Source organism: Polypterus senegalus, chromosome 18, assembly GCF_016835505.1.
Source record: "Polypterus senegalus isolate Bchr_013 chromosome 18, ASM1683550v1, whole genome shotgun sequence".
In the NCBI taxonomy this organism is placed as follows: Eukaryota; Metazoa; Chordata; class Cladistia; order Polypteriformes; family Polypteridae; genus Polypterus; species Polypterus senegalus.
In genome coordinates this window covers 9296731-9318989 of record NC_053171.1, presented here as the reverse complement: position 1 = coordinate 9318989, position 22259 = coordinate 9296731, and the positions used below count along the sequence as shown (strand labels likewise).

Sequence of the window (22259 nt, the reverse complement as noted above, 5' to 3'; positions counted from 1 at the left end):
TAGTAAGTGGACGTTTCCGGAACATTCAGAGTTGTTTAAAACATTCTAGCAGTAAGTGGAAATTTCTGGATCATTTGGAGTTTCCAGAACATTCTAGCACTAAGTGGACGTTTCCAGAACATTCAGAGTTTCCAGAACATTCTAGCACTAAGTGGACGTTTCTGTTTTAGTTCTCTTTGATGACAAAGTCTCAGCAGAAACAAAGGAAAGGATGACGCGAAGCCCACAGCGGCCATCGTTCCCAGACATTCCTCGATGTGTCAAACTGTCAAATGAATCCCAACAGCTGAGTCTGGAGGATCTGGTAACAGAAATCTGGTAACATCTGTCAGTGACGTCCTTATGGAAGAAGACACAGAAAGAGCCCACCAGAAACACATTGGCAGCTTCATCACAGGCCGTGTCATTGGCTTTATGTGTCAGGTGGCAGGCTGCTCTGTCAGCCAATCAGGTTCTGCAGCATCCTGACTGTATATGTATGAGGTGGATTAGCATAGTCCATATATGGCTGTTTGAGGGTGGGCGGGGCTCAAAGCGCGGTCACATGCTCACATTTCCAAGCTGATTGTGTTTGTGAGTTGTGCGTACGTCGGGTTTCACTTTTCAGCTTTGTTTATTGTTTTGTTTTTTTTTTTTTTTGTTGTGTTTTCCTGTTTTTTTGTCGCACTCATATTTTCACACCTAAACCCACACAAGTTTTATAAACAAGACCCCAGGAGCCCCCCACTCCGCACTTAAGGCCCGAAAAATCCTTTAGCAATAGGAAAAGAAGAAAAATCCCAACCACCGGGAGTCATGAGGCCGGAGAGAAGGCGTCCACAGGTGGCGAGGTGCCACGCCTCAGCTCGCTGGGCGCTGCCCAGACTTTATAATACGAACAAGATGTACAGGGTGGTCAAGTGAAAAAAAAAATGAAGTCATCGTGTGATGCGAGCCCAGGATCGATTGAGGATGTGGTTTGGAGACTTTTGAAGACGGAGACGCCGGCAGGGCTGAGACGCCACAAGGAGACTGCGGGTGACTCAGTGAGGTGTGGGGCCTTCTGGCCAGGACTGGGCACTCCTTGTAGCCTGTGGCAGGGCAGCTCTCCTTCTCCTCTAAGCTGCGGGGCAATGCGCTTGAAGGCTCTCATTGCTCTGATTCCACTTCTCCGTGAAAGAGGGTGTCTGACTGAAGCCACGGTCACAATCGTGCCTTTCCAGTCAGTGCGACTCCATTCTGTATTGGTGTAAGCTGGGTGAGAGTCCCACGGCGGTCACATAGCGGTCACCAGCGGTCACCAGCGGTCAGGCATCTCTTGCGCCAGTTTTTGACCCCACGCCGACGTCACTCATTTCTCACTTTCTCGTCGGAGCTAAAGAGCCGCTCCGAAAAAAAACTTCCCGAAAACGCTGGGCCAACGTAAACAATTGAAAAAGGCCTGGAATTGGAAAACATCGGCCCCCGCTGGAAAGTTCCAAGGAAAAATAAAAAAAAAATAGTGGATGGGGGAGGAATTGGGGGGTGGATCTGGCATCCAAAAAGCAAACCCATGTGCTTCTAATAAGCTGTGAATAGATAAAGAAATCGCTGAAATGGCCGTAATCGCTCCCAGCTGTGCCCACGTATGTGTATCATGGCGCATGTGATTGGGCACACGAGTGTATCTGTGCGTGCCCATATCTGTGTCCGTGTGTGTGTTTCTTTGCCACACTTTCCCATTCCCCTATCTGTCTGCAGAGGGCACCCTACTCACAGTTACTTATAGGCTATCAGGGCACCAGAGCATTGCTGTGCCATTTGCCCCCGTCATGCGGTCAGGGGTGCCACCATCTTAATAATAACGTTGGACCTCCAATAAGTGAAATGGCATCGTCTAGCAGCGCCCTCTTCTGGTTCATTATGTTCTTCTCTTCCTTTATATTTTGCCCACAGGTTGTCCTGGTCAGGTTGATTGATTTTTCTCCCAAACTGACTCCTAAAGGTGGGTCATGTGATGGACTGGCATCTTACCCAGGGTGGATTCTTGCTTTGCACCTAATGTTCCCAAGACAGACTATCTACCCGCACCCCAGAATTGATGTTGGGCTGGTGTCATAACCTGGCACATCTGCTATGCCATGCTGTGAATCAGTATGCCAACAGTGAGCACCAGGTGGCTTTGGTATGCCCTCACATGACATACCATTGTGGTTAATGAAGCCTCTGAGATTTTAACCAAAATCTCACATTCTAATGGGGCTCCAATGCCACTCAGGCATGACGTCACAATAGAGGCAAAGGTGCCATGTCCATCTTTATATGTGGAATAAATGATGAAACATTAGGGGATGCCATGTTATGTTGAGAAGACATGAAGAGTTGGCACATGTCCATGTCCTGCCATAAAGGGGCAGGACATGTGGGTTCCCCAATATGCTGCCAGTGCCACCACTCATACTACCTGCAACCATGTAGGGCACTTCACTTTCTACTGACCCTCTGCTTCAGTCATTGTTTTCTTCTGTTGTCCTCCATGTCTTAGCCTGAGCACTCATGGTGAAAGGCGCTATATACAGAACCACATAAACGACCAACAGCCTGTCATATTGTAAAATGGTCAGCCTGTCCAACATCAAGCCTGACTTTTACGTATTGTGCCTTTTACAGAGCAGTAAGGAAAAGCCATCTGATTTGGTGGCGCCAAGATTAATGAAAGTGCGTCTCCGTTGGATGCCCCAACACAGCACCCGCTCACCTTCTGCTGCAGTCCTTATAGTGCCTGGCATTGCCCAGTGTGTGTGTGGGGACAGCAGGGGGCACCGTCCAACTGTGCGCCCAGGCCTCAAGACCTCCTGACGAGTTTTGACTCTTACTGTATATAGCGCCTTGAATGAAAGTGAAAAGTGCAAATTGTCAAAAGCAGAGCGGTTAGTGCCCGAGATGATAACAGCACACCATGTCAGGCAATCAACCGAGGGTTTAAAGAGGTCACCGATTATAAACAGATATTAAAAGTGGGAGAAGAACATCGGCGAAAACGAAAAGTCAGTAAGGAGGACACAAGAAAAAGGGTGGGGGGTCTGAAATGTACTAAAGGGGGAATGGAAATGGATTTGTGCAAACCACTGAGTCGACAGTAGGCATGGTCATGAATATTCATAAGTGTTAGTGTTCATGAATATTAATAGTACCAATAGTATTAAATACAGCAATGTGAATATATTAGTAGAGTAGTTAGCATAGTATTAGTTTATGGCAGTATTATTATAGTATATGAGCATAGTGACATTCATGGTCATGAGTATTAGTGTTCATAGCATTAATATTAACGTAATACTGTCAAATTAATGTATTAGTATAGTCATATTAATATTATATGTATCTACAGGTATCTATCTGTGAATATTCACAAGCATTAGTATTCATGAATATTCATGAGCATTCGTGATTGGACCCACATGATTAACGATTTGATTTACAGATTACCCCGAGGCGAGGATTAAATCAGCTGAAATCAAACAAACAGCTCATTGTTCTGGAATGTGCCTGCCAGTTAGAAGGCACAGAAATGAGTCTGGAAATCAATGCATACCAGGGAGGAGCCTGGCAGCACACAGCAGTAGAGCCCCGGGTTCAAATCTCATTCTCTGTCGTAGTCTTGGGGGATTTCTGTCCCGATCTCATCTTACACGCCTGGGACATCCAACTCAAGTCCATCGGCAACTCTACACTGGACCAGTGTGTGTGTGCGTGTAAATGGGGTCTATTATTATTATTATTATTATTATTATTATTATTGGCTATGTAGATGACTTAGTAAGGCGCTATATAAATAAAATGCATTATTATTATTATTGTTATTATTTATTATTATTATCGGCTGACTAGATAGCTAAATAAGGCACTATATAAGTAAAATGTATTATCCATCCATCCATCCATTATCCAACCCGCTATATCCTAACATAGGGTCATGGGGGTCTGCTGGAGCCAATCCCAGCCAACACAGGGCACAAGGCAGGAACAAACCCCGGGCAGGGAGCCAACTCACTACAGAAAATGTATTATTATTATTATTATTATTGTTATTATCATTATTATTATTGACTGTATAGATGACTCAGTAAGGCGCTATATACATAAATGTATTATAATTACATGTATTATTATTATCATTATTATTGTGTATTTATTTTTAATTATTATTATTATTATTATTGGCTGTATAGATAGCTCAGCAAGGCGCTATATACATAAAATGTATTATTATTATTATTATTATTAGCTGTATAGATGACTCAGTGAATGAGCAGTGAAGGCCTTGGTCTTTCTAGTGACCTGTGAAAGGCGCTATATAAACCTTGTGGCACAATGTCCCATAGATCTGATTGAATGTGTGTGCGTGACTGTGCCCTGCGATTGACTGGCACATGTCCCGGGTTGGCTCCTGCCTCCCACCCAGTGCTGCCTGCCTTATCAAGGAATGAATGAGCCATGAAGGCCCTGGTGTTCCTGTAGTGCCACATATCCAGCTGTAAGCCATGCCATGCCCCCTAAAGGCACTATATAAGGCACAGACACTCTACTTTGACACAGTGAGGCGCTCTGTCGGGCACAGACAGATAACCCTGTGGTGAAGGGCACTATATAAAAGCCTTCCCTGTCATCACTTAGCCCCCCAGGGTGATTGTTAATTTCCTCCTCAGCCACAGGGGGCTGTTATGATGAACTCTTTGCAATGGCAGATTAGGATGAGCAGCACATCAAAGCACAGCCCCCCAAGAGGTGCCAGACGGTGGTCTTTAATGCTCGACATTTGCCACCTCTCCTTCTCTTTTCCCTTTTTTTCACACTTCCTGTGGAATTCCCTGACAGCCGTCTCTCCAAGTGCCGACTGCCCTTTTGGTGCCCACTCATTCAGGCTTTGGGGTGGACATGGGCTGCTGTGGCCAGGCAAAGCGTTCCTCGATTGCAGACCCCGTGTCTGTGATATTTGCCGGCAGACATTAGGAGGCGTAGGTAAATTTCAGGGACCCCACGTATCCCTGCATGTCTTAGCTCAACCTCATGTAGTGCTGCAGCCTCCCAGCAGGAGGCGCCCAGGCTCTCCATTTTCCTTTGGCTAAGGTGACTCAGTATGAAGAATAAGGGGATGCTGAAAGGCGCCTGTGCTGCAGATTGCTACTAGGGGGCACCAGAGTACCAAAAGCCACCCAGCGTGCCAGTAGCTCATTATGGGTTGTAAGTCGAACCCGTGTTCTGCTCAGGAGTCCAAGCTCAGGGTTACAGGTGGTTTTGTTAACCCACGACTTGCAGTGCCCACCAGCAGATGTAGTTCCCTATCCTGTCTATAGGGAGATGAGTCAGGGTGTGAGACGTTGCCAATGAATTTGCCATCTTTGGGTTCGCATCTTAATGAGGTTCAAGCCGGTGTGGCGCTGGATTGCTGCCCGACTGGCAGGCCATTTCTTCTTGATGTGAATGTTAACAGTCCAGGCCTCAAATCCAAGACACTAGTGCCCGGTCAATGACAGCCACCACATGACCAAAGTCTAACCCAATGCCCACCATTAGAACTTTTGACCCCAGTGCCTCATATATCACCGCCTGACAGGAGCCACACATGAGTGGATGCCCCCTGCCAGGCCAGCAGACAATTGAGGCCCATCCTGGCACCTCCCATCTTCACGTCAGGCAGGCCCTTTGTCCTCATCAGTCTGTGAAAGGCGCTATATTAGGACTCGACCACTTTCACAGTCCGTGTGCCATTCCTGAGTCCTGTCTCTTCATAAGTCTTTAAGGCCAAGAGACTGGCACTGCCCGCATGCCCCTGCTGGCCTCTGTTCATCTGTCGTGGAGCTCAGTGACGTTCACGCTGGCCGTTGCCCTTTTCTTTCCCACTCTTCTCATTGCTGACCCCGCTGAATCTCCCATTAAGACATTATTGAAATTGAGAGTCACAGGAAAGGCGCTATATAAATAAAACAATGTGTTATTGTTATTACAGAGGAGCAAATTCTCTGTGTGTCAATATAGCGCCTTTCACTCCAGCCATCTGTTACTTTAAACATGCTCTGCATGAAAGGCGCTATATAAGGCACAGTATCAGCTAAATGCATTATTACCTTTACGGGATGGAACCTCAAGAGGAGCAAATTCTCTGTGTCAATATAGCGCCTTTCACTCCAGCTATGTTACAGCACCTCAGTTATGAGAGGCACTAAATCACAATATCTTATTGTCATTACAGGCTGGCAGAGTCAATGCCATCTTGTCAACCCCATGAGGAGCTATAGCTGTGTCTGTCACTGTAGCACCGTCCATTCAGTCTGTGCCGCCTGTAAGGCACTATATAAATCAAACGTGCTACTGTCATTACAGATGACATTTCATCAGCATCACAAGCAAATATCTATGTGTTTGTCAATATATAGCGCCTTTCATGCCATCTTTTACTTCAGTTTTGCGCTGCATGAACGGCATAATGTAAGGCAGAGACGATATAGCGCCTTTCGTGCCATATTTTTACTTGAATTCTCTACTAAATAAGATAAAGACAGCCAGTGACTGACATCACAGAGACGGTCAAAGAGCCCCCCGCATATGTAGCCCCCTGTGACCGCCAAGGCCCACCGAGGACCACCGCCCTTCACTTCAGACATGCATGACAGGCCGGGCTTTGCCGTTGAATCCACCGCCGGGAATGCGGCCTATTTTTGGAGGAGGCCCCGTCACATGTCCGCACTTTGCTGTCAACGATGACAAGAAGCACACGCCGATGGCTGGGGGGGCACGGGGGGTTTGGGGGGGGCACTGGGTCGCACGTTGCACACATCCAAACCAAAGGAGGAATGTTGGTCACTTCATAGATGGGGGCACATGGCATGTGTGCCCAGCTGACGATCAAAATTCACTCGTCACGTCCTCAGAAGCCTTCAGCAAAGTCACGGAGGGGCACGTAGCTGTCAGTCCTCGTGTATAGCGCCTTTAAACTGCCTGTGCTCTCGTGTTGCAGAGGAGGTGAGATTAGAACTTACTGGTCCTTCTATATATAGCGCCTTTCACAGGGTGAACACCAGCCTGACTTTATAGGAAACTTCCACACCTTTAGAACAGACGGGTCTTTTTTAATAATGCGTCTTTCACATTATGAGTACAAGCCGCTCCTTCTCTGTGCAGACCTTTGATACCGTGAGGACAGACAGGTCTTTGTTAATATAGCGCCTTTCATACTATGCGTACATCCTGGTCTTTATATAAATCTTCGACAGCATAAAGAACAGAAACGCCTCTTTTTATGAATAAGCCCTCCAAGTGACAAAAAATGCAAAGGTGTGACGTGCACAATTGAACAAGGGGACGCGCGCACTCAAGGTGACGCGCACAATTAAAAAAAGGTGACGCGCACATCCAAAGAAGGTGCCGCGCAAAATTAGAGATGGCAATCAGAGGGGTGACGACAAGTAAAAGTGTACGGAAAGGGTAGGTACCATGGCAAAAGAAAAAGAAAACACTGACTGGTGGCACAAGGTTTACCTGTTGGTCCACAAGGTGGTGTGCTGAGTGAGGGAAAGTTAATATGACATTCTATTTTTCAATGAAATTGCTGGCGATCACAGTTTCCGATGTATGTGCATTATGGGGTACATCAGGGGTGCCCACGCTTTTTCGGCTTGTGAGCTACTTTTAAAATGACCAGGTCGAAATGATCTACCTATAAATGATATATATATATATATATCAAACACTGAGTATACTTTATACATGAAATGTATGGTGTCGTGCCTTGCATAACTGACTAAACTTTATGGCACAATAACAATTCAATACATTTATGGTCACTACAGTATTTGGATTTAATAATCGTCATGTGGGAAAAGGCTGACTCGCATAAATAAGTAGGGCCGAATAATGCTGTCAATAAGCTTTGGAATTCAGCCGAGTAAAAAATGACGGCTGTCCGATAAACTGCGATTTTAGTTCCCTCTCCTTTTTCTTTCTCAGACCGCTTTTTGGAAGGACGTCAGTTTCGTAGTTTTTATGAACAGTTCGAAAGTGCCTTTCCACATTCTCCTTCTTCGGAATAGCAATGCTAGATTGACAGGTCAGACAAACGCACTTCGATTGTGACATTGTGAGAGAAAAAAATCCTCTTCCAATTTTACATCCTGCCCATAACCTCCCCAAACTATTTTTTTTTAAATCCCTTCTTTAGTCGAGCCGACTACAGCCGGAGTTTTGCAGTTGATGGTGCGTGCGGCATGACCAGTGTGTTAGAAGACAAGAGATCTCAGACTGGCCGCCCTGATTTCTATGTGCTGCGAGTGTCCGTATGTGTGACACTTCTGGATATGGCCCACTATTACTTGTCCGAGACAACAAGGCATTCCTTGAAGTAGTGCAATGATGTCACCTTTTTTTTTTTAATTGCGCTGCACCACATTTAACTTTGCGCGTCACCGTATTTGAATGTGCGCGTCTCTTTGTTTAGTTGTGCGCGTCACCTTTTTTAATTGTGCAGCACCACATTTAACTTTGCGCGTCACCTCGTTTGAATGTGCGCGTCTCCTTATTTAACGGTGCGCGGCACACCTTTACATTTTTTGTCACTTGCCCTTCGGGGCCACCGTACTACTATAGACCTTATCACATCATTAGAAAGTGCCAGTCTTCATTATATAGCGCCTTCCGCACTAGTCGTACATAACGCATTTTTTAAATAGCACCTTTCACACATTTGGTCCATGCCAGCTTTCTTTTATGTGGCACCCTTCACCCTATTAACATGAGCCACTCTTTCCTTATATAGTGCCTTTCTTACTATAGCACTAGCCAGTCTCTCTCTCTCTGTTTAGCCCCTTTTAACACTACGGCTGCTAGCGGATTTTCTTTATGGAGCTCCTTCCACACCGTCAGCTCACATTTTTATTTTCAGCTGCTCCTTTCACCTGCGACAGCTTTCCTCATATAGCGCCTTTCAGTGCAGGTTTAAGGTATTCTGGGATGAAAGGCGCTATATAACATGTGTGTCAGACAGGTCAGCGGCTTCAAAGGGTACCAGAGTTGGGGTCTGACCTCACATCTGGACCCCCCACCCCCTTGTCTAACTGGATATGGACACCAATCAGCTACAGGATCCCCTGACGACTTTCATGAGCAAATCGAAGGCTGTGGGGGACGTCAATGTTACGTCATTACTGACACCAACCTCGTCCTTGGCTCCACTCCAGCTGACATGGACACCTTTGTGAAGCTCATTGGGGGGGCGTGTGTGCCCGGGCGACAACTGAGGGCCTGCTTCTCCCACTCACAAAGGACTCAACTGTCCTGCTTCCCTTCATAAGGAATTCAAAGGCAAAGCCCCTCGGGGTTGGGGGCTTCGCCGTGAAAAGGGAGTCCTTGTCGATTCAGAGGCTGGCATGAGCACATGGGCCACAGATGGATGCACGTCGGTGGTGAAAAGGCGGGCGAGGAGGTGGTGGTAAAGTGCTGTGTAAGAGAAGGAGAGAGACTTGAAAGGCGCTATATAAACGACGAACAGACCGACAGACCCCAGCCTGCTCATGAGTGACGCTGTCCATCACAGGGTGCTGAAGTGCCATTGGCAGGCTGGACAGACGAGCCCTTTGTGCCGCTGCCTGCACTCCGAACAGGGGAGCCTTTCAGACCTAACGGGATTACACGGACCCCTCTGGTCACTCTGGCTGTCCCCTCCCTCTCTCAGTATGTTTTAATTAAAGTCGTAAAGTCACGCTGGTCCCTCGGGGCCTCTGTGGTCAACATCTTTTCTGCCAGAAGGCCAAAGTGAAGGAGGCGGTCACCAAGGGGGGAGCAGAGGAGTGACAACTGCCCAGGTGAGCTCAGCCGCAGGTGGCCAGCGCCCAGCTTAGGTGGCAGTATGGCACACAGGCCTCAGGTCATTCCGGGTGCAAATGGAAACACTGAAAGAGTGGGCCCTACAGTGGGGGGCAGTGGTACAGTGGGGGCCGTAACTAGTGACTACTGCCCATACTTACTGGCACCACAAGGGGGCGCCACTGTGTGTGTATGTGTGAGTGTGTGTTGAGTGAAACAGCAGCAGATGACGATGGGGCTTTGGGCCGCATTAAGGCTGGAAAGCCTGTCATCCCTCCCCCCAATCAAGGGCAAAGGCATTATTACTGAAGGATGGGAAAGGCGCTATATAAATAACATCTATTATTAAAAGGTGTTTCAGCCGTTAAGCCAGGTTGGCAGCCCAATTTTAAAGCAGCAGGCTGCCTGTCCTGCCAGCTGTCATCTCCTGTAATGAGGGGGCAGTCACTTTGCTTGGCAGACATTCACTGCCAGTTGAATTAGATTAGACAACTGGGGATGGTGGTCCCAGTGCAGGAAACCTGGACAATGGAGTGACCCCCCCCCCAAATGGCCCTCCTGGCCCCCCAAGCACCTTTACATTATCTGCTTAGCGATGCCACCCAGACAGGGGCATCACATGTTTGCACTGAAAGTTAGGCGACAACTGGGCAGGCGCTAAAGAGAGCCAGCAAGGCGCTATATAAAGGTCACTGCTGCCCATTCAGTCGGGTCGAGGTCACTTTGATGAGGGGATCGGGGCTGATGTCCTCCTGACCCACTCCCCCGTGGTCAACTCTGGCGATGGCCTAAGCAGAACCTCTGCATTGGCTGAGTGGGGACACAATGAAAGCAGAAGACCTCAAGGAAATACTGGAGAAGCCGGTGATGACCTGGGGGGACGAAAGCCTGCTGGCATGGCTTCCAGGAGACCACCATAAGTACTTTTATAAGTGTGTGACCTTGGACTGTTCTCACACACACGTCCAAACTGCTCTCAGGTGACCCAGGTTCAAACTGAGCACCATGAGTGGAGTGAGCACCCTGCACACACACTCACACACGCATGTCACAGTGCGACCCACCCCCAGGTGAAATCACATCACGCTCACACTGCGCTGACCCCTAAAGCCAGCCTCTCCTCCTCAGGTCATCCCGGTCAGACAAGTGACTGAAGGTGGCCCTTTTTTCACAGGTCACTTCAAAAGGTCACTTCCTAGCCAGGTGGGCAAACATAATACCTGGCCAACTGGTGTGAAGACCCCCATGGGAGACACTCGACGGCAGGAAGCAGCACAAGCTGAGCGTCCCATGGCGAGATGCTTATCGAGGATCCGTTTCAGGCCAGATGGCAGGTGACAAATCAAAGGATGAAGCCGGATGTGACCTGCTGGGCGGGCAACGTGGAGCTGAGATGAGGATGGGTGCAGCATGCCACCCCACTGCTGCCCCCCAGTGAGTGAGATGGTGGACCCTCAAGGTAATAGGAGGGTTATGTCTTATAATGTCTTATAGTGCCTTTAAATGGAAAACATCACATCACTGTACAGACACAACATGTCGTCACCATCTTGGCACAGAGCAAGCGCTGCAGCTCACTGGGGTCCACTGAATCAATAGCCATTGTGATTTTTATATAGCGCCTTTAAAAAGTAAAGATGGACTCCATGCATGTCCCAGGTGGGCTACCATTGGTGCCATACACTGCTGGATGAAGGGACTTGGTCAGAGAGCCAGTGGGGGATTATATGTTTTAGGCCGCAGTGGGCATGTGCCCACCAAAACTGGGAGAAATGTGACCTGGTGGGGCAAACGTCAGTGCCTGCAGTGACAGGTGGGCAGTCTTGTTTGAATTATGTCCTGCCTTGTGGTGGTCCTGCTGCTGTGATGCCATGCAGGAATCACCTGAATGCCACAGCACACCCACCGTAAGCAGCGCTGCAGGGCACGGGCTTAGGTAATGCGCCAGGACCCAGGGGACACCTCACCTCAAACACAGCATTGGAGTGACGTCGTTCCAGTGGCCCGCGTCGTCCCCAGATCTCAGCTCAGCTCATACAGCGCCTTTGGCAGGAGGCTTTCAGCACAAAGAAGAAGAGGAAGAACCACAGCTGATGTAGAGGTGAAGGGAGGGCAGATGGACAGGGAAGGCGCTATACTGTCTGGAAACAAAGTAGGAAGACAAGCACGAAAGGCACTACAGAAAAATAAAAGACGTGAAGTGTTACATAAGATCAGCTGGAGATGAACAGAGAGGACAGAATGTATGACGAGTGAGATATGAAAAGAAAAGAGATCATCATAGGAATATGAAAGGCACTACACACACATCTGTAATTATATGTAATAAATATGAAAGTACAAAAGGCACTATATACAAGTATCTAATAAATATGAAAGGCACAATATACAAATACTAGACATGGAATCACACTGTACACGATCAGCGAGGCCCCAAGAGAAGTGCTAAATGTAATCAGATATGCCGTCTATAAAAGGCCCTGTAGACAAACAACAGACGTACACGTCAGCCGCCAGATACCATGGCACCGTCTCCAGCGAGACTGCATATAGCTCTCTTCATATCAAATTACAGATATGAGAAACACAACACACAATTAATGAAATGTGAAAGGCACTATATCCACAAACGCATACTGTATATGCAAATCACTATATTTAAAAAGACCCATGGAAGGCAGTAAACGCAAATAAGATAAGAAAGCATTCTGAACAATTAGCGAGATATGAAAGGTGCTATATAAATAAAATAAAGTACTTTATGATTGGTGAGATATGAAAGGCGCTATATAAATAAAATAAAGTACTTTATGATTGGTGAGATATGAAAGGCGCTATATAAACATAATAAAGTACTATACACGACTAGTGAGATATGAAAGGCACTATTTACAAACAGATATACCAGCATATACAATCAGAGAGATATGAAAGGCAGTATATCCAGAAAGACAGATATGAACTCTATATATGTAATAAATATGAAAGTCTACATTTGATTAGTGAAATATGAAAGGCGCTATATGTTAAAAGACAGATATGAAAAGCGCCATCTACAGGACTGACACAATTCTCAGCCTTCCTCAAACAAACCCAGACTCGTGCCAACACTTCAGGGCGCTTTATACAACCTCTACCAAGATAAGATCCTCGCCCCGTCCAGCGCCATCAGCTCCATCCTGAGCCCTGCACTTAATGTGCTCTCTCCTGGGCACATGCCCTGCTCAAGTGGGTACTGAGGTGTAACGGATTTAAACTCTTCAGACGGGACTATATAAAATAAACACTGGCTTCTTGTCACATCTTTTGGACTGGTATTTGGGGGACACAGACCTCAAAGTGACCTGCACCATTAACCCCCACAACTGTTTTATCCTTGCAGGTCACCACAACTACTCAGAGGTCCACAACAGACCTCAGAAAAGAAGGCTAAAAGGTGCTTTGCCCAAGTAAGGCATGGACAAACCCTGGATGGGATGCCCATTCAATCAGTGGGTAAACATGCAAAATCCATGGAGACCCCCTCTGAATCTAGGATGTGAGCTCCATATTGTGAATGGAGAGAAGGTGCCGGACTCTAAACAGAGCAGCTGGTCATTTCCAGTCATTTTAAATATCTTTATTAAAAAATGGACACCCGAATCCCGGGATTCTATTTACACTCGTGTATCCACAGTTAGCAATAAATAGAGGAAAAAAAAATAAAAAATATGTCAGTGTCCGCGGGCACCGGTCCAGTTCACGTGCCTTAGAGGCTAAGGGCTGGGCCGACGACCCGGGCCGCGCGGACGTCTAGAGGCCATCACACGGTGGTCATCAACTTTAAGGATCCCGAGCGGAAGCGGAGGATCTTCTTCTTCAGGTTATGAGAGGCCTTGATTTTCACGAAGGCCTCTGCCTGCGGGGGGCCAGTGGGCGCCTGGCCAAACTGCGGCCAGACGAGCCCCCCGCTTTCCTCCGAGTCGCCCGAGCTGCTGCTGTCCCGGACGAAGTCTGCCTCGTCCACGCTCGACTCGCTGTCGCCGAAGCGGTTGGTCGTGTAGTTGCTCTGCTCGTCCTCGCTGGTGTCCAGCACGGTGGAGTGGAAGAGCGAGGCGCACTCGGCCGAGTACTCAGAGTCGCTGCCCGTGTACGCGTAGGGGCTCCGGTACGGGAGCTTGGATGGCACGTAGAGGGTGGACAGCTGCCCTGCCGCCTCCCTCTTGTGCCGCCTCCTGGCCCGCCGCAGGGCCTCGTCATACGAGCTGTCGCCCAGGGTCTTGTACCGCCGGTAGTCGCTCCTCTTGTACCTCGGCTTGGTCAGTACAACGTCCCGGCTGTGCCCGGCATGCTTAGAGTGCCGGACCGGTGGGCCACCATCATTCGGGGAGCTGCCATTTCTCTTCGTCTTACTCGAGGATTTTTTGGGAGCCTCACTTGGGAGGCGATACTTTACGTTGGCCGTCCTTGACTTCTCCCGACTCGCTTCGGGCGCCACGTTGGCCTGCGCTTTGCCTCTGCCAGTAGCACTTCTTGTCTTCACGACCTTCACCGCTCTGAGGCCCTTTCGGAGCTTCACCACTTGCTTCTGGGCAGGGACATAGTGGGCACTCACCATATGTCTGCTGCCCTCCTCGAGACTTTGAGAGGACGACCCCTCGCTCCTCAGCTCTAGAATGGGCCGTTCATCCACGGCGGGCAGCATGAGGCCCTTCTTGGGGGACGCGGTCCCTTTGTTTTCTTCAGCCTTGGCAGAATGCCTCCGCACCGTGTCTTTGGGCGAGGCGAGCACGTGGGTTTGGCTCACCTCACCGGTGCCTCCGAGTGGAAGACCCTTAGTGACCCCTGGCGCTCTCTTCTTTGGAAGGCTGCCGCTAGCCCCACGCTGGTCAGGGGGACATGGGCAGGCAGCAGGGTGTCTCAACTCCACATTGGCTTCAGCCAGCCACTGCTTGCCAGGAGATGCTTGCACTCCGCAATCGGCTGTCCTCGTGCAGTTTGTCCTGGCAGCTTTGACTTGAGGGCCACCGGTCGCCTGCTTGGCACAAACACTCCCTTGTCTCAGGATGCCCTTGGCAGGGTCGGCGTTGATGCTCGTCCTGGGCTTGTTAGTCCTCATGGGCTGTGCCCGCTTCTGTAGGAGTCCAAGGATGTAAGATTCCAGGCGCTTGGTGGGTGGCGAAAAGGGGCTCTGAAGCACTGCCGTCGGGTCACCCTTGGCCGAATCATTGCCTCTCAGCTGGAGGGCTTCATCTCTGAAGTGGCCAACGAGCGACTGGAAGAACATGGGGCTCTGCACAGCCACGGCATGAAGCGGACTTGGGTAACGATAGACGTCAATCCCGTTTCGTGAAATCAGGTCACACTGGTACTTGATTTGGACATCGGATGACCCGTCAACGACGGGGACAGAGGCAGAGCGCCTACCTGTGCCCAAGTGTTGATCTTGGCAGTGCCCGTCGGCACACTCCGTCCAAACCATGAGGTCATCTGAAAGTAAAAAGACACTCGTTAGGAGGTCTGTAAATGTAAAGAAGGCGACCGCAGTATGTCACCAGAGGGCATGTGCCCAGGTTCACAAAGATGGTCAGATTCTTGTTCTGTCCATTCTTCCATTATTGCTCCCACTTAAGGGCTGCCAGAGAAAAGGACACTGGCAAGCTGCTTGTATGCCATGCCATTTGTCAGCTTTGGGGTCTCTTTTTTCAAAAACTACACAAAATAAGTGGCACACCATCCCCAGCAAAGGCACAACTGGCAAGCCAATGACCTAAAATAGACAGAACTGACCCTGGGCCTCACCTGCACACTTAGGCTGACCATCTGGAATGCTCAGGGATGCCTCCAAAGGGCTGCAGAAACAGGTGCTGGAGTGGCAACTGGACAAACACTCGCTGAAAACCGAGTTGGAGGAGTTGGAGAGCGAGCCAGAGGCCCCGTCGCTCAGCTCGTAAAAACCTGCGAGCAGAAAGAAAGAAAGAAGGGCGTGTGAGACGTGAGCGGACCCCGCCGGGCAACCCACCCCGGCCCATTCCCAAAACGGCCCCAACGTCACCCGAGCCTATCTGATCTCCTATGGCTGCCTTGGCTTCTACTGTCACTTGACAAGCTGCCAGCTCACCCCCAGCGACCCGCCACCCTTTGCCGTCTCTCTTCCTTCTGTTATCTCGAGCAGATAAGGACAGGAGGGCTGTAGCCCTGTGAAGTGGTTGGTGGTCCTCCTTCGAGCCCCATGGATAAACACCCGCCCCACCCCCGCCCTGCTCTTATTTCCCCCTCTGTCAGCTGGACTTTCTCGCTCACTTCGTCAAGCGAGGGGGTGTGGTGACGGGGGGGCGGTGTGGCTGAGATTGGGAAGAAAGAAAGAAAGAAAGACTAGTATGCAAAGTGAAAGGCACTATATAACATATGGAACAATAAAAGAAAAAAAAAAGTTCATTTCCATGCTCTCAGCACTTTTATGAGTCACGGACCCCTTTAAGAATCTGATGAAAGCTATGGACCCCCCTTCCCCAGAAATATTCACATAAACATAACTTTCCCTGTAATTAATAGAATGTACTTTATTTATCGAGATTTGATTGCCTCATACGTATTTGGCATACAAAGTATTATTAAACTTCTAACAATCTAAAAAAATTAAACACTTCTTTATAATGCAAAAAGTAACGGCCCCTCATTATAATTAGGAAATACAAACCTCTTCTGCAAATTCAAACAGATCTACTACTACCATTACTACCGGGCTGTGTAGTGAATATAAATGTTCATTTTTATCTGACCCTCACGGACCCCCTGAAAACCCTCCCTAGGGGTCCACAGACCTCTGGTTAAGAACTCCTGCTCTAAAAGGAGGTCAGAGACACACGGACTCAGTGACACACCCGATGAAGGCCGCCATGTCCCTTTCTTGTCTTCGGTGTCTTTCGGTGAGGAAATACACTTTTTCTTTTCCATGCGGGATACTCACACCAAAAAAAAAAAAGGAAGAACGTTTAGCAAACCTCACAATGAAATGCTCCGTGTTGTGTGAAAGAGAGGAAAACCTACGGTGATGTGCAAGGCGCTATACAGCATAGGGAGGAATCACAGCAAAGAAAGACGGTGAAACTTTTACAGGACCTTGTAAGTTATAGAGTGGTCACCATTGCAAAGCGGAAGAAAAAATCCTAAAGTGACATAACAGTCCATGCTGTCAAAGGCACTTCATGGCACCAAAGAAAAGGAAACGTTTAGCAAGCTTCACAATGAGAGAGAGAAAGAAAAACCGAACGTGATATAAGAGCATGTGCTGTGCAAGGCGCTATATAGCATATATCTTCTTCTTCTTTCGGTGGGGGTTGCCACAGTGGACCATCTTGTTCCATATCTTCCATCCATCCATGATCCAACCCGCTATATCCTCACAGGAGTCTGCTGGAGCCAATCCCAGCCAACACAGGGCACAAGGCAGGAAACAAATCCCGGGCAGGGTGCCAGCCCACCGCAGGCGCACACGCACACACACCAAGCACACAATTGGGAATATTTAGGATCGCCAATGCACCTCACCTGCATGTCTTTGGACTGTGAGAGGAAACTCACGCAGACACGGGGAGAACATGCAAACTCCACACGGGGAGGACCCGGGAAGTGAACCCACAGGTCTCCTAACTGCGAGGCAACAGCGCTACCCACTGCACCACCGTGCCACCCTCCACATCTTCCATATATGCTATAAAGCATATATAAGACGGTGAAACTTTTACCGGACTTTATAGTGCCTCTCAAAGTGATAGCCATTAGAAAGTGAAAGAAAGAATCCTAAGTGGGCATACAAGGCACTATATGGCATATGGGGAACATTTAGTAAGCCTCACAGTGAAAGAGAGAAATAACTAATTCTATCAGAGTTATAGAGTGGTCACCATTGCAAAGCGGAAGAAACAATCCTAAAGTGACATAACAGTCCATGCTGTCAAAGGCACTACATGGCACCAAAGAAAAGGAAACGTTTAGCAAGCTTCACAATGAGAGAGAGAAAGAAAAACCAAAAAGTGATATAAGAGCATGTGCTGTGCAAGGCGCTATATAGCACATGGAAGAACCGCACCAAAGAAAGGCTGAAACATTTTTTAGGACCTTTCAGGTTATATAGTGCCTCTCATTGTGAGACAGAGAACCCTAAGATGAAATAAGAGTATGTGCTGTGAAAGGCGCTAGTAGATGGCACATGGAATAATCGCACCAAAGAAAGAGAAACTTTTACAGGTCTTTGCAGTAAGCCTCACAGTGAGCAGCACGGTATAATCCACAGGGTAAGAAAAAAAAAATTCATAGGACACCATAAGCTGTGCAAGGCGCTATATAGCGTATTCAATCATCGTAACAACGCACAGGGAAGCCATGAAGAGAGTCTGTAGCAGTGATATGATAATATGATCCACAACACAAAAGAAAAACCTGAAGTGACAGAGCAGTGTGTCCCGAGAAAGGCGTTACATTGCAAAGGAAAATTTGAAAAGATGCTGTGGCGAGTCTCACAATGAAAGGCACTACACAATCTACAGCATGAAATAAATAAAAACCTAAAGTGATATAATGGTCAACTCTGTAGCAACCCTCACCGTGAAAGGCACTATATAAACCACATGGTATAAAAGTGACCGGCTGGCCTTACTCCAAACCTACAAGGCCACATGAGGCTCAGACGTATTAATGCAATGACACGTCAGTCTCTACTTTTATTTAATGTGAGCTGGATGAAAGACGTATTAAAGGCAACTGTAAATACAGGACTACAAATAAATGAACGAAAGAAAGAAAGAAAGAAAGAAAGAAAGAAAGAAAGAAAGAAAGAAAGAAAAGATCCACGCCTTGCAATGCACTCCTCGACATTTCCAGGTCTGCCGTCTTTAGTCAGCTGCTCTCCGGCAGAATTCCGAGCACTCAGCGCAGCCAAAAATAAAGAGCCCCACGCATTCCCAAAGGTCCAGCTTGTTTTCCAGGCCTATAAACGCAGGCCGGCCGGACACATTGAGATCCCACAACTGCCAAGCTTTCCCCTCCATCTTCATGCTACTGTATATAGCGCCTCTTGTGGTGGAGGTGCCACCTGCTGGCCCCTTGTCTCATTGTATTTTCCAACTTGTTTCATGGATACACTTGCCTCTTGGTCACCTTACTGGCTGCTGCCCCAGATTTCATCAGTCCACTTTGTGCCCCTTGCTGCCACATGCCCATCCTGGAGCCATTGCCTTTACCGTTTGAACAATTGACTTCTGAGATTGGGTCCTGTGCCCCTACTGTCCCACAGGGACTGATGGTGGGCATGAGTGGTGTTGACTAAGACCGTGACCTTGAGTCACTAGTGTCCTGCTGACGGCAGAGATTACATTCCACTAACCCCATAAATGACCACCAGGTGTACCCCACGTTGGTCGCTGACAACCCCCCTCCCCCCCCATTTGAGGTCAAAGAGCACATCTTACCCGAACTGGGCCGGCTGTCAGCTTCTATGTGGTCAGAAGGTTTCTCAGAATCCAACCTCAGCTCGCTGATCTGTCGGTCGAGGTCCTGCAACTGCATCAGGAGCCCCGCGTCCCTCTTCCTCAAGCAGTTCTGAAAATCGGGGGATTGGTGGGGAGGTTGTATGAAAAAAAAAAAGGAAAACAGAGACGAGATGAGCTCAGCTGTTTGAAGCGCTCGGCCTCAGCAGATTTATTAACGGAGACAGCAAAGCCTCCAGAAGCTTGGCAACACGGCGCTCGAATCTGCTTGCAATTAAGGAGAAATGCGCAAGGAATGTCTCATGTGAACTCGCGGCACAAATTAGTGACCGGCGCGGCGAGGGAATTGTGCTGTGCAGGTAGGGGGGAAAAAGGCCCAACGGGTATCTGGGATGGCGAAATGGGCTTTACCTGGCAGGGCCAACTTCACAGCTCGGAGTTCCAATTTGTGCTCAGCCTGGAAGTCGGTCCTGTGCACCCCGACGGGGTCCGCTGCGCCATCATGGCTGTAAAACCGCCGACCCCCAGTCTGCCCTCCAAATGAACGGCCCCTGCATTTAGCGCGTTCGCAATTCGATTATGCGGCCTTTGCTTTTAATTTAGGGTGAAGAGATTTCATTGTTTTTTAGACGAGCCATAAATTACAGTCGCACTCGCAGTTCAGGCAGACCTCCAGGGAGTCGTCGCCAGCGTTTTAGCAAGGGGCTCACACGCTAATCAGCGAAGGCTCGAGCGGCACTGATCCACCCTCTAACTTGTCACCGTGTGACGGTGCTGGGAGCACCAAGGCGGCACCCCCCCAGGTGCCATATGGTGTTTGTTTTAGGGCGCCCACCCCTACAAAAAAAATAAAAAGGTAAAGGGAGGTTCCCCATTTACACGCCAACCCAAAGTTAGTGCCAACGGTGTCCTTCCACAGGCAGGCAGACACTCCCACCCCCATTCCCCCCACCCGATCCTAACGCAACGCCTTTGACAGAAGCTCAATGTGATTGATGGCCCGTCTGCATAAATGAGACAGGCAGGTCACTTTTGGCAGAGCCTTCATTTTCCAGCCTCCTCCCCTCCTTTTCCAATCAGGGTGAGACGAGAACAGCAGCACCTACGCCAGCCAGCAGGGGAGAGCGTGCCAGGTAACAATGGCACCTCAGCCACAACTGGGCACGGTCGTGCCATTCAAGAAGCCACAAAAGAGAGAAAAAAAGGGGGTGACGTGACAGGCAAGAAACAAAGCGAGGGGACCCCTGAAAGGGAGAAGCGTGTCATTTCCAAAGGGACCTCCCCATCTTCGACCTTGACACGGTGCCCCCACCTACTGCAGTCCTGAGACGTGGCAAAAGCAAATTGAGACCACCACCCCCCTAAACCATGAGAGCCTGACCCGTCACAAAACCCCGATCCAATCCAACCCATTTCGGGGTCTCTACGCCCCCCGGTGGGCGTACCTGGTAAAGCCGCGCTACTTTGATAAGCCAAAGCGACTTACAAATGACAAGCGCGTGAAAAGAGCAGGAGGTCCGCCACTGCGCCGCGGCCGACATTGACAAGCCCACTCGAGCGAGGCTCTCGGCCGTCTTAATACCGTGCATGAGACGGGGTCTCGACCCACTCGGCCATCCCCCCTGTCCCAGCCCGTTACTCACCAGCTGCTTTTTGAGCAGGGAGATGTTCTCCTCCAGCAGCTTGTCCTGCGGGCTCGGGTAGCTCCGCTCCTGCAGCCTCAGTGCGCTCCTAACCAGCAGCTCCTGGCGGCGTCGCAGGTACTCCAGCTCTCCCAGTCCGGCTAGGGACGCCTCCAGTCTTTCCCGGCTCCTCAGCCGTTCGGGCTCCCCGTCCATCGTGTCCAGGCTGCTCCGGCGGCAGGGGCGGACTGCTTCTGGTCGCTGGATTACATCGGGCTCGCAGCCAGCGAAGCAAAGGCGGCGGTGAATTCGCTAACGTGCAAAAAAATCCGGCAGCAAACGCTGAGTGTCTCCTTCTGCCCCGCGGACGTTTACCAAAAGGTCTGAGTGAAAAGCTCCTCTTAAAGCGTCCCTCCTCCGCCCTCACCAACAGGCGACATCCTCCCCTCAAGTACGAGCAGCCTTGCGGCGTCCCGCCCGGCCGACTGCGCGCTCGGCCAACCCGCGTAGACTTTAACTGGAGCTGCGCAGCCCAAGAACGCGCGCGGCGCCTCCGGGTCCTAAAGCCCGCCGTGTGACGTGGAGACGAATACTAATGGAAACCGTTAGCTAGCGCTAGGCATTGAGCTCCAGCGCACCGGGCTTCTGGTCCTGTTTCAGGTCCATTTATACTCGAATTGGTCCACGAGACAATTCGGAGGGACCACTCGAGCCGCTAAAAAGACAAAGACAAAAGTAAAACCGCCAGTCTTTGTGTCTGGAATCTGCAAATAAGCTTTATTGGCCAGTCGAGTTTACAAGTGAGTGAAAAAAAAATCTGCATCAAATCTCAGTCTTCGTTTGAAAGGAAACTTAAAATGTATGAGATCTATTGTTGATTGACCCGCATCTCGTTCATCGTAATCAAATTTTTAAAACATCAAATTTTTAAAACAAACATTCAAATAATAAAATAATAAAATTAAAAAGGGGAAATGTATTGGCAAATAACGGGGCGGCTTCCCTTCCCGCAGTGCGCGAGTATCTCGTGCTGATTTGGTTTCTGATTTATTATTATTATTATTATTATTATGTGACCATATACAGTACTAGAAAAGAACAGTTCCAGACTTTGATAAATGAGCCATATCCACACACACAGAAATTAAACTGATGCGATTTATAAACTTGCAGTAACAACGTTTGAACGACGCTTAGACTCAACCTCGCCCCCTGGCGGCGTCAGTACATAAACGAATACACACACACACAATGCCCGTTTCTTTTCCGATGCCTTGCGCAAAAGCACCACGTTCCCCTCATTTTTCCTTCTTTGTTGCTTCGGTTAAACTAAAGCGGAGGGAATTTCCTCGCT

At 48.9% G+C, this 22259-nt stretch overlaps 1 protein-coding gene across 2 annotated transcripts; it reads right to left on the bottom strand.

Annotated features, from left to right (window-relative positions):
- Positions 1–13413: 13413 nt before the first annotated feature.
- On the bottom strand, positions 13414–21227 carry dact1 (dishevelled-binding antagonist of beta-catenin 1). 2 transcript variants are annotated; one of them, XM_039741281.1, is made up of 4 exons: positions 20927–21227; positions 19266–19395; positions 15598–15753; positions 13414–15285 (listed from the first exon to the last, which is right to left on the bottom strand). In XM_039741281.1, exons 1-4 carry the CDS (start codon positions 21119–21121, stop codon positions 13619–13621), a joined length of 2148 nt encoding a protein of 715 aa, XP_039597215.1. In that variant the 5' UTR covers positions 21122–21227; the 3' UTR covers positions 13414–13618. The 2 variants fall into 2 exon arrangements, with proteins under 2 accessions (XP_039597215.1, XP_039597216.1); XM_039741282.1 differs by lacking the exon at positions 20927–21227 and adding an exon at positions 19695–20211.
- Between the last annotated feature and the right edge of the window lie 1032 nt (positions 21228–22259).